Genomic DNA, 12,436 nt, shown 5'->3' on the forward strand with positions numbered 1-12,436 from the left:
TGTCAGCTTGGGCTTCCTTCCATTCAGTAGTTTATGGCGTTTTGTTCAGAAGGGACCTGATCATGTACCTGTTCATCAAGTAGCAAAGAGTATTGATAGCTTCTACCCAGAAATACTTTGCGATCCCACTGTCAATTAGCATTGTTCTTGCCATGTCTTCAAGAGTTCTATTTTTTCTCTCTACAACACCATTTTGTTGAGGTGTTCTTGGAGCTGAGAATTGTGAGTGATGCCATTTTTAGTGCAGAACTCATCAAATTTGACATTTTCAAACTCTGTCCCATGATCAGACCTAATGCAGGCTACTTTATTACCCATCTTCACTTGGATATTCTTGACAAAAACAACAAACACTTCAAAGGTTTCATCCTTGGTCCTGAGGAACAAAGTCCAGGTAAATCTGGAATAGTCATCAACTATCATAAAGATGTACTTCTTTCCTCCTCTGTTAGGCACCCTTATAGGTCCACATAGATCCATGTGGAGAAGATCAAGTGGCCTTGAGGTGCTGACTTCTTTTTTGGGCTTGAATGAGGATCTGACTTACTTCCCTTTTACACATGCATCACATACTTTGTGATCCTTGAAGCTTGACTTGAGTAGACCACGAACCAGGTTCTTCCTGACTAGCTTGTTCAGCAACATGAAACTTGCATGACCAAGCCTCCTGTGCCATAATTCAGCATCATCATATACAGTACTTAGACAACTTAGATCAACGTTCTTCAGAGACTCAAAATCAGCTACATAGATATTCTTGTATTTTTTTGCCACTAGCACCACCTCACCAGTCACCAGGTTTGTGACTGTACAGATTTTTGACACAAATTCTACCTTGTTTACCTTGTCACAAATTTGGGAAATGCTTAGCAAGTTGTACTTCAACTCGTTCATATAGTGCACATTTTCGATTGAGTGATAAAGAGACTTCCAAATCCTTCTGACTCCCAGAATGTATCCTTTCTTGCCATTTCCAAAGGATACACTCCCTCCTTGCAGGGCCTTAAGTGAAAAAAAATCATTTGTACTTCCAGTCATGTGCTTTGAGCAGCCATTATCCACGTACCATTGTAGGCTGCTTCCTTTCACTTTTCCCTGCACAAGAAAATTAGTAGTTAGCTTTAGGAACCCAAACTAATTTGGGTCCCTTGTAATGAGGAAAGAGGTGAATAAGGGATCTTTTGGTCCATGCAGGCATCATGCGTTTCTTATATGAGGGGGTACTTATTTTTTCAGCAAAAGATTTATTTTTCTACTGTGACTGAAATCTGGCCTTACAATTTTCTTTAAGGTGACCATTGTTACCACACTAAGTGCAAAGCCAATTATCAGGAACAGTAACGTACTTGCTATGAGGGTTGTAGGGAATCTTTCCCTTTGAAACCCAGTCCCCTCTTTATTTCCCCCATTGCTGGTGTACATGGTAGTGATAGCATCAGAGGACCAGGGCCACCTAAGTGATTTTTTAAGATATCTCTTCACTCTTCTTAGTTCTTCCTGAAGTTGTTTGTTTTTCTCAAGCTCGGCACACAGACTAGACTTCACTGAATTTAACTCACTTTTGAGCTTAATGTGTGCCTCGCTTGCAACTTCCTTTCCTTTTTGAGAATTTTCAGGCCAACTCTCCATTTTAAGTCCCCCAATTGTTTTCTTCAAATCCATTACAACCACTAGTAAGTCATCTCTCTCATGCTCAATGCTAGTAACTCTCTCAATTAAGACATCTTTTTCCCTACTAACACTCTCAATAGTCTCTTTTAGGTGTACCACAACAATCATTAGGTCATATCTCTCTTGTTCTACATTTGAATTTTTTTTATCTAAGGCATCCTTATCTTTCTCCAGGTTCTCAATTGTTTCTTTTAGATCAACTACAACAACTACTAGGTCATCTCTGGTCTATTCTGCTTCTCCTAACTCTACAGTCAAAGTATATTTATCATTTATAAGACTATGATAAGCATCGATTAGCACATTTGCCAATTATATGAGTTTTTTTGGAGAATAAGATTTCAGATTTCTCTGAACATCCAAAAAATTTACCTCATCATCGTCATCATCATCTTCATCATTATCAGACTGAGCCATCAAGGCAAAGATTGAATCGTACTCAGTTGCTTCACTTTCCACTACTATCATTAAACTATCACTATGATCAATTTCTTCTTCAGATTCGTTGGAGGAGTCTCCCCATGCAGCAAGGGCTTGCATAACAACATTGTCAGTGGCATTTTTCCTATTGATGTGTTTATCAGGAACCGGGTTCCTCTTGGCTGCTTTGTCAAAGTTGTTTTTGTACTGATCTTGCTTGAGGAGAGGATAATCCTTGATAAAGTGTTCTGGCTTGCCACATTTATGACACAGCTCATAATTTTTTGGTTTTGCTGGAACTTCCTTTTTTGGGAATGCCTCCATTCCTTCGAACCATCTTCTGGAATCTTCTTGTCAAGTAAGCCATATCACTATCCTCATCACTTGTACCATCATTGTCTGTCTTGAGGACCAGGTTCTTCTCTCTTTTAGGCTCTCTTCTTTCACTATCCTTCTTCTTCTTCTTCTTCTTCTTCTTCTTCTTCTTCTTCTTCTTCTTCTTCTTCTTCTTCTTCTTCTTCTTCTTCTTCTTCTTCTTCTTCTTCTTCTTCTTCTTCTTCTTCTTCTTCTTCTTCTTCTTCTTCTGTTTTCAGATTGCCTTAAGCTCATCAATGGTTAGCTCATGCAAGTCTTTGGCCTCTGTAATGACATTCACTTTGCTTTCCCAAGAACTGGGCACCATACTGAGGATTTTTCTGACAAGCTTATTTCTTGGAATAATTTACCAAGAGAGTGAAGTTCATTAATGATAGAGGTTAACTGGGTATGCATATCTTAAATAGATTCATCATCTTTCATCCTAAAGAGCTCGTATTCAGTTGTGAGCATGTCTATCTTGGATTGCTTAACCTGTGTTTTTCCTTCATGAGCTGTCTGAAGAGCTTCCCAAATTTCTTTGGCTGCCTGACATGCCGATTTCCTGTTGTATTCAGGACCAATGCCATACACCAAAATTTTATTTGCACGGAAATTCTTCTCTATGGCCTTTCTATCAGCGTAATTGAATTCTTTCCTCGTCTTGGGAATGGCTACAGCTGGGTCGCCAAGGATCTTGGTAGGGACAAAGGGTCCGTCACATATGACATCCTATAGTTCAGAATCTTCAGCCATGATGAAGTCGTGTATCCTAGTTTTTCACCATCCATAGTATTGATCGTTGAACCTTGGAGGTCTGCAAGTAGACTGTTCTTCTTCGAAGTTTGGAGGAGCAGCCATGAGGATCCTTTCTAGGTGTTACCAATTGATAGAATTTGAGGGTCCACCAAACTATATAGAGAACCAGGTTCTCTATTAGTTTCAACAGAATACAAGTTCGCACAGAAACCACGCACACTGCAGTAGGTAAATGACAAGAGGAATTTTACGTGAAAAATTTCCAGCTCAACGGGATTAAAAACCACGATCTACCCTTGTAGGATTTCAACTTTACTACTGAGCAACTTTCAGATTACAACCTATGTAACCTAGGAATTAACCTTTTAATCCCTCACTAACTTGTAAAAATCTATTACAAGCCACACTTTGTAATACTTCTATTACAAAGACTTCACCACTCGACTAACTCTAGCCAAGACTCAAACACAAAGGTTTAAGATTTACAAAGGGTTTCCTACACACTGCTTCTTAGTAAGCTATGTAGGAGTTACAAGTAAGAACATTAACAAAGTTACAACTTTACTAAGGACATACAATAACTTGATGTGGGATCTGGTCCGTAGTTGTTTTGTTCTTTGTTCTTGAAGCACTTGAGAATTTCTTGCTGGATAATTATGTGAGAGAGCTTGAGTGAAATCTCTAAGCTAGCATTTGGCCATAGACTCCAAATTTGTTTTGAAAATCTGATTTGGGTGAAGGTTGGTTTGAAGATGAAAATGTGTTTGGACATACGTTTTCAAATATATTTCCCAACTTTATTTTGGGAAAACATATATATAATTCCTAAGTTTTGGGATTTTGACCCAAAATCAGCACTTGGGGTGATTTTGCGATTTGTGGTTGGGGAATTGAGATTTTGCCAAAATGTAGGCAAAATTTATGGCCAAACATGAGTTTTGAAAATAAATGCCAAATTTATTTTGGCAAAACTCTTGGCCAAACTGGGCATAAGTGTTCAAGTGATTATTTTACCTTCCTTGATGTTAATAATCCATGTGTGACATCACTTACAATGATGTATGCAAGGTAGGTAAAAAGCCTTCCACAGAAAGTTGAATGCTGCATTGTTCCTTTACTGTAGCGTGTGCAGACAACAACTTTCCAGTTGGAGAGTTGACTTCGTACAATCACCTCGGGAACTGGTAAGGACCTGTTCTCTCAGCTGTTCCTTCGACTCTGAAGAGTTGAGCCATATCCCAAACTGGATCCTAACCTGGAACCTTGTAATCTTAAGGTCTTGAGAATGTTTAACAGGTTCCTTATCTAGTTCTTGATAGTAAGTTTGTTAGATCATCAAAATATAAAACAAAGTACTTATGACAAAGATACTTGTAACCTATCACTTTTAGGGGTCGTTTGGTAGGGCGTATAAGAATAATGCTAAATAAGGTGCATTAGTAATGCAGGGGTTAGTAATGCATAGGTTAGTAATGCAAGCATTAGTTATACATAGATTATTTCTTATGCATTGTTTGGTGTGGTGTATTAAAAATTAAAATGCATTGCATAATTTTTAAGAAATTAATTGGTTACAAAAATACCCTCCATATTCTTTAACTTAAGGAACTTTAAGGATAATTTTGTCTTTAACCAAGCTAATGCATGCATTAATAGCCTTTGTATAGCTAATGCCATGGTTTTCTATGCATTAGCTATACATAAGATAACACAAAATAGAGTATATAACTAATGCTTGTATTAGTTATACATAGATTGAAAAAGTGTACCAAACAAAGCATTACTAATACACAAAGCTAATGCGTGCATTATTTTCTCTAACACACTCTACCAAACGACCTCTTAGTATGGAACGTAAGCTTCACTATAATCGGTCCTAACAGTGAACTTTTAGTGATAGAACAAGCATTTATTTCATTATATAATAGACGAATGTTTTAAAAAAAAATAGAGGTATATATGTTAGATGCATCTGCGTTATCATTCGAATGGAATAAATAATGCCGCTGTAAAATAGACCAATCTTTCCTCCTTTTCAGAGATATATAATGTTTTATGTACCTTTATTATCACAGTTGGTTGGTTGTGATTTGCTTTGATTCTGGTTTCATTTTGGAAAATGATGTGTGCGGCAGGATTTGGTTTTGAGATAATCGGTTTCGAATAATAGGTTGAAGTTGATTGAAGTAACATAACAATGTACTTTCAAATAATAAGAAAATTCAGAAAAATAAAAAGTTTAAATGAAAAAACTGTCCTTTTTTTAAGAAATAAAGCACTTTATTGTTTTATTTTGTTTTGTGTTTTGTCATGTTCTGATTTTAAAACCAGTCCTGATTAATTGTAAGAGAACATAGAAAGCTACTGATAAATTTTACCAGAAAAAAAAAAAAAAGGATATAAATTAGAGTAGTTATTTTTTTTGTTTAAACAAGACAAAAATAAAGGTGTACTTTCACATTAATTACTTAATTTGTTTGCGTATAAATAAATGCGGTCCCATCTCTCAAGTCTTAATCATTAGATGCCTAAGTTTGTCATTAGAAATTTTACTAGTAATTAATTGATAGCAATATGTTTTTGTAAAAAATCTTATATTTAATAAGTTAGTCAATTCACCAGAAACTGATACGAATCCGCCAAAAAAACAACTAAAATTCTAAATTTGTAAAAGAAGCGCCATTTGTTCTCCATCGTTTCCTTTCACGTTTCTTTAAATAGCATCAATTATTTCTTTCGTCATTATCAATTATCCTATTAAATTAGGCCATAAGTGGAAAATATCATACCTAATGCTAATAAAGTACACCATTTACAAACTTCGACAAGTAAGTTCTTTTCGTGGTGACATGATCAACATCGTTTAACAATAGCAGCATACCTTTTTATTTTATCTTATTTTATGAGAAATCTCTTTCTTAATAATTCACATGAAAGTATAATATTAATTGCCTCCAATAATATCCACTTTTTCTTAATATGTTATCTTCTCTTTCCGTTTTAGTTCTTTCTTTTCTCAATTGCTTTCCAATGCTTTTTACGATATTCTTTTAAATGCTCTTTTTGTGAGGGTTAATTTGGATGAAAGGTTGAATTTTTTTTTAATAAGCAGTATTCTACTATTCTAAAGGACATTTCATTTCCCATTTTGGGTTTGTGAGATTATTATGTTATTTGCTTGGATAAATAAACTAAACCGTTTCACTTTATATGGTTGTATGATATTATAAAGTAGAGAAGCAAAACTGGAAGCTAGCATTATATTCACGAACAAATTTAACCACAAATAAGAATTACTTCACTTGGTGTTTAAATGAGATTTGTAAAATAACTGGAATTGAATTGTCTCTCTTACGCTTTGACTTTAAAATAACTTAAGTTAAGAAAATATTTTTAAAAGACAAGTAGCTACCCTAAAAGAAAACGGGTTAGATCGCTATCCTTTTATTTAAGATACGTGTCAAAGGAGTAATTTTTCTTTGAAAATAATCTGTAAAATCTTTTCTTCAGAAATCCTTTTTTTATATAAAAAAATAAACTTCTTGAAAAATATTAACACGTTTTAGAAAATCTTTTGCTAGATTTCAAAAATTATCCACTGCTAAATGCCACCTAAATACTTTTGCGCATTTCATAATTGAGAACGAAATGCACATTTTGACAAAAACAAGTCGTAGCTACTAGTAGCACCGTTGATAAAATAGGGATAAGATAAAAGCCAAAATGGAAAAAGAGTTTTCAAATACCTCAATTTATATGTCCCTATTACTGTTAGGAGTTAATTTTCCTTCGGATATTGTCCTTTCAATTATTTTTTAAAAAAATTAGAAATTGTTTTTTTATAATATTTCATGTGAAATACAGCACGTATTTGAAAAGAGTACAAAAAGGAGAATTGAAAGAAAACAAAGAATTCGAAAATTAGTTTCAGTTATGGCTTTGTTAGGATTGAATTGGTTGTCCTATCTAGAGATAAATCTTTGCATGATGTTTATATCGGTTAAAACAATTATACTCAACTAGTACAATTGTGTGTCAGGAGTGCTATAAATATTATGGAATGATTCTAGCTGAGGCTAATAGCATACAGACTAGTGTTTTATAGCTGCTCTAGCCGCTAGCTCTGAACAAGAATGCGGGTTTTAATTTCTATATCTCCTTGTCTTCTCATCGGTTGCGACTCTACCCCACCCCCACCCTCACCCCACGTCTTTTTTATTCAAGTTCCGTTATAAATGTGTATTGGTCATTTATTCATGCTCCTATCATGCATTATCACGCATCGGACGAAGTGGCATTCATGCATCAACTCTTTTGATTGGTTTCTGTGTCACTTGTAATTTTAATTGTATTTGTAGTAGAAGTAGAAATAAAACGTTAATTAACAGCACAAATTCTAAGTATAAAGAAAAATTAATTAATAATGTATTAAGAACTGAAATGAAAGGTTCATGAATACAAGGTAGAGCTGTTAAGACTCCTTATATATATGATAATTGCCGGATCGTGAAAGCTTATTATATAGAGGATATGTTTATTATTTGTATTCAAGTCGTTTAAAATAAAATACGTGAAATTTTCTTTTTCGAGTTCTTCTTTGAGTTTTCTATCAGTGTGTGCATATCTTCGTCAAATAAAGGAAATTACAACAAATTTTCATCCCGAAATTTATTGATTTGTATTGATGAATCATTGGAAAATGAAGTTAATGAAACAATATGTTCTTGACTCTTGTCTAATATAATATATACAAAAAAAAAAAACTGAAATTTGAATATGTGCATATAGATAGGATGAGATGCATGTCAAAATTAAAGGCATGAGATGGCTTTGATGCGGTAAGGCGTTATAGTATTGCTGAGATGTTATAATGGGTGAAATATGGATAGGAAGTATTGTATGTGTATTTAAGAGTGGTAATGATTATAAATTCAAGTGATGATGTTAGGGTATAGTTGAAAGAGAAAGAACAACCTACAATTGGGAATGGGACTGCGCAGCCACAGCCGCCATTTCTTCTTCTCCCCACCTTTTCTTCTGATCATCATGATTAATTTATAAATTCGAAAACAGTTACTATTAGGAATATTAATAACTCTTTCATTACTAGTCTCTCACACAGAAATTGAAAGAACAGCTATTTTTGGTAGTAGTCCCACTTAGACCACATATATTTTTAATATGAAAAATTTAATTTTTCTAATCTATATAATTTAAAATTATTTTATTCTTTGATAAAAGTTTCTTCCATTAAGTAAGCAAAAGACAAAAAACATAAATAAAAAAGGGGTTTGTTAAACTGCAGAGTATTTCCTAGTCATATTTCATTTTTTTTTAAAAAAGGGGGAGGGGGGTTGGAGGAGAGAAAGGGGCGGGGACTAGAGAAAAGAAAAGACAGCCCCAAAAATCAGTATAAAAAGGGAGGCCACATCTAATTTAGCAAAAGAAGAGAAGAAGCAATCACTAGTTATTTCTCCTTTCTCAGTTCTGCTTAATCATGAACAACTACTCACTCCCTTTTCTTTCGAACCTTTTTATTTCCCGGCCTTGAGTCTCTTCTTTGTCGTCCATATATCTTTCTTCTTTCGATGAATCCTCCTTTGTGTTTTTCTTCAATTTCGATAAGCAAAAGCTTTTCCTCTGCCTTTTTACCTTCCTCTACACGTTATACGTAGTAGACTATTATTACATCTCTCTCTTTGGTCTGGTTACAGTTGTTTCTATAGCATAGCATAAGGAAGAAAAAAAAAAAAAAAGATAAAAGAAGATGGAGGAGAATGGTGTAGTGTCGATAGTGGTGAGAGAATTTGATGCTAAAAAAGATTGCAGGGAAGTGGAAGAAGTGGAAAGAAGATGCGAAGTTGGACCAAGTGGGAAACTCTCTCTTTTCACTCATCTTTTAGGTGACCCAATTTGCAGAGTTCGCCATTCTCCTGCTTATCTCATGCTGGTAAATATATATATATATATATATATATATATATATATATATATATATATATATATATATATATATATATATATATATATATATTCAATGTTAAACACCTATTAATATTGTTTTCGTTGTTTGTTCTATATTAACAGCGTATTCATTATAATGATCACAGGTTGCAGAGATAGTGGTGCATAATGGAGAAAACGAAAAGAAGAGAGCAATAGTAGGGATGATAAGAGGTTGTATCAAAACCGTTACGTGTGGGAAAAAGCTCTCAAGGAATGCTAAAAACAGCTCTGATTCCATTAAACCTCATCCTCAACCTCTTCCTCTTTTCACAAAACTCGCCTATATTTTAGGCCTCCGCGTTTCTCCTTCTCACCGGTAACTACTTCTACTACTCATATTCGTTTTCTTTTTATCTATTGATGCCGACAATCCAAATAAATAAATATTGTAGTAGTATAGCTTATTTAGTTTTTTATGTTAGATCTACATTTAAGTACACACCCGACCAATGATAGTTTAGTTTTTGCTAAAAATGGTTCATTGTGTGGACACATTCTAAAGGCCCCTCTTATTTTTATCACTTTTGTCTTGATATTAAGTATTATACTCAACTCAAACAACTTTTAACAATATTCTACTCCTTAGATAGGCCTTTTTTGTTGGCATCTTGTCAAATATAGGGAGTGCTGTGACAATATTGTGACATGTTTTGATATTTTATTTGCAGGAGAATGGGAATTGGGTTAAAACTGGTGTGCGAAATGGAGGAGTGGTTCAGAGTTAATGGTGCTGAATATTCGTACATAGCTACTGAAAACGACAACCAAGCTTCAATTAAGCTCTTCACCCACAAATGCGGTTACTCCAAGTTCCGTACCCCGTCCATTTTGGTCCAGCCCGTTTTCGCTCATCGGGCCCGGGTATCAAGTCGGGTCACTATCATAAAGCTCAGCCCAACTGACGCTGAAACTCTATACCGCCGCCGGTTCTCAACTACCGAGTTCTTCCCACGCGACATTGATTCTATTCTGTACAATAAGCTCAATCTGGGTACTTTTCTAGCGGTTCCAAAGGGCCATTATTCGGCCCAAACTTGGCCCGGCGTGGACGAGTTCTTGGCGAGTCAGCCCCAGTCATGGGCTGTGCTCAGTGTGTGGAACTGTAAGGACGTGTTCAATCTTGAGGTTCGTGGCGCGTCGCGAATGACACAGATTCTTGCTAAGACGACTCGTTTAGTGGACCGGGCTTTTCCTTGGCTCAAAGTACCATCGGTGCCGGAGGTTTTCAGGCCATTTGGGCTTCACTTTTTGTATGGGCTTGGTGGAGAAGGCCCATTAGCTGAAAAGCTAACAAAATCGCTGTGTGATTTTGCCCACAATCTAGCTAAAGAATCGCGGTGTAGCGTGGTGGCGACGGAGGTGGCAAGTCGTGAACCGTTGAGGTTAGCAATTCCACACTGGAAAAAGCTATCTTGCGCAGAAGATTTATGGTGCATGAAAAGACTAGGGGAAGACTATAGTGACGGGTCATTAGGTGACTGGACAAAATCACTACCTGGTCTTTCTATTTTTGTTGATCCTAGAGAAGTCTAACTTTATAATAGTAGTATAAGTCATGTCCTTTCACACTAGGACTAGTGAAATCTAATTTTAGAAGCTCAAAGAAAAAGCAGGTGAAAAAGTTGATATTTCCTTTTTGGTAGGTTCTGTTTTTTTTGTTGAAGCCAGTTAAACTTTTAACTATATACTAGATATAAGTTGAAGAATGAGAGAACACTTTTTGTGGTTGGTTGGTTGCTGTAGGGGGGGGGGGGAGAGGGAATATCCCACATTTTATGTTAATGGATGTGGCTTTTTAGATCCTCTTTCGGCCAAAGAGGAGATGTTTCTGTTGTCATATGCTGGAATTTGTTATCTTTTGGCTTCTCTCTATAGTCTATCCCATCCTTTTTGTCTTTCCTTATTCTAAAGTTTAGGAGCAAAGTAAACGATTTAAGATGCGAGAATATAATTAAAAAGGTTTGAAAATATATTTCACAGAATATGCTCCTATATCTACTCCTCTCCGTCTAAATAGAAATAGCGAGATTCGATAGTGCAAAGGTTGTCACATCTAACTTTAGACGAGAGTTCTGATCTTGGTTTTTGCTTTTGGAGATTTAGAAATTCCAGAAAATTTTGATTATTGACGTACAAATGAAGTTATCACTCTATTTAATTTTTGGATTCCAAAATGCTTTATTATGAATTTTTCTTTTGCACAACTTAACAATTTACAAGGAAACTCTTAGTATATGATATCTCTACACGAACGAACTATTTTCAATCATTTTCTCGCGTTTTCTTTCACTAGTATTGCTCCATATGTCAAAAATGTTCCAGACTGACTTATTTTTCTAAGATTTAAGAATTTACTAAACTATTTATTTATTATCAAACTAAGTCTTTTGGTTTATTTGAATATTTTTGTACACTCGTTAAACAAATTATATGTTAAATTAATATCTTAAACTCTATAACCAGTCATATATCATCATAATAAATGCGAACATGGAACTTGAAACTATCATTTTATATGATAAAATATCTTTGAGTCTTCAATAATGTTATAATTTGAAAGAGGACATGAGAGATGTGTGCAAGTTGGAATGATGATCACTTGCATTTGGCTTAGTTTTCCACAGTAGGCAATATCACACAAATTTGTAAACCGTTTGTGCTAGTGCTTGTACGTGCAAAGGAATAAGTGGGGATTTTCAAGTGACTACAATTTAGAGGATGTGAGATTTGACAAATTTGGAGGACCCTTCTCATAAACATGGAATAACTTGATGTGCTAGTGCTAGGAGATATATATATCCATTTATGTGAAGTCATTAAGATAAGCTAGCCCAAGTACCTTTTTCTTGGTTTCGTTACTTTCTTATTCATCATGTTGTCTTGTCAAACAAATGGACTACTACTCCGTGTTATAATTATGTTAAAAAGTAGTATGAGCCGTGCAAAGAATTTGTTTCTATGTGAAAACCAAAAATAAAAATGTAACTAGAAAGATAGTGATTAGGGATCACTTGGAACTGACGAGGGGTGGGGGATCAGACTTCCACTTATTTCAACTGCACATGAATAAATGAGGGACCATTTCTTTCCACTAGCTACTTTTTTGTGGTCTCCATTTGATTAGGACAAGCCAAAAATTTCTCCCATTTCTAATGTAGGGCTCGTTTGGGATAAGAGATAATTAATTTTGCGATTGAATTTGAGATGATCTTATTTTACATTTGGT

The 12,436-nt window shown here is 35.0% G+C and overlaps 2 protein-coding genes across 4 annotated transcripts; one reads left to right on the plus strand and one right to left on the minus strand.

Moving 5' to 3' along the window:
• Positions 1–2,865: 2,865 nt before the first annotated feature.
• On the minus strand, positions 2,866–4,439 carry LOC142177010 (uncharacterized). The gene is made up of 3 exons (XM_075245383.1): positions 4,397–4,439; positions 3,371–3,423; positions 2,866–3,177 (listed from the first exon to the last, which is right to left on the minus strand). Exons 1-3 carry the CDS (start codon positions 4,437–4,439, stop codon positions 2,866–2,868), a joined length of 408 nt encoding a protein of 135 aa, XP_075101484.1.
• Positions 4,440–8,520: 4,081 nt separating this feature from the next.
• On the plus strand, positions 8,521–11,061 carry LOC107778229 (putative N-acetyltransferase HLS1). Of its 3 annotated transcripts, none has more exons than XM_075249789.1 (3): positions 8,521–9,074; positions 9,315–9,526; positions 9,879–11,061. In XM_075249789.1, exons 1-3 carry the CDS (start codon positions 9,015–9,017, stop codon positions 10,741–10,743), a joined length of 1,137 nt encoding a protein of 378 aa, XP_075105890.1. In that variant the 5' UTR covers positions 8,521–9,014; the 3' UTR covers positions 10,744–11,061. The 3 variants fall into 3 exon arrangements, with proteins under 3 accessions (XP_075105890.1, XP_075105889.1, XP_075105891.1); XM_075249788.1 differs by having other exon boundaries at positions 8,527–9,154; XM_075249790.1 differs by having other exon boundaries at positions 8,969–9,107.
• Positions 11,062–12,436: the final 1,375 nt, after the last annotated feature.

Source organism: Nicotiana tabacum, chromosome 3 (assembly GCF_000715075.1).
Source record: "Nicotiana tabacum cultivar K326 chromosome 3, ASM71507v2, whole genome shotgun sequence".
Taxonomy (NCBI): Eukaryota; Viridiplantae; Streptophyta; class Magnoliopsida; order Solanales; family Solanaceae; genus Nicotiana; species Nicotiana tabacum.

Excerpts from the sequence above, each read along its gene's own strand:
- LOC142177010 (XM_075245383.1), bottom strand. The coding sequence starts at position 4,439 with ATGGCTCAACTCTTCAGAGTCGAAGGAACAGCTGAGAGAACAG. Across the intron at positions 3,424-4,396 it reads AGGAACAGCTGAGAGAACAG|TGTGCGTGGTTTCTGTGCGA; the intron begins GTCCTTACCAGT and ends TACCTACTGCAG. Across the intron at positions 3,178-3,370 it reads TGAAACTAATAGAGAACCTG|GATGTCATATGTGACGGACC; the intron begins GTTCTCTATATA and ends TCTGAACTATAG.
- LOC107778229 (XM_075249788.1), top strand. The coding sequence starts at position 8,972 with ATGGAGGAGAATGGTGTAGTGTCGATAGTGGTGAGAGAATTTGATGCT. Across the intron at positions 9,155-9,314 it reads CTCCTGCTTATCTCATGCTG|GTTGCAGAGATAGTGGTGCA; the intron begins GTAAATATATAT and ends TAATGATCACAG. Across the intron at positions 9,527-9,878 it reads CGCGTTTCTCCTTCTCACCG|GAGAATGGGAATTGGGTTAA; the intron begins GTAACTACTTCT and ends TTTTATTTGCAG.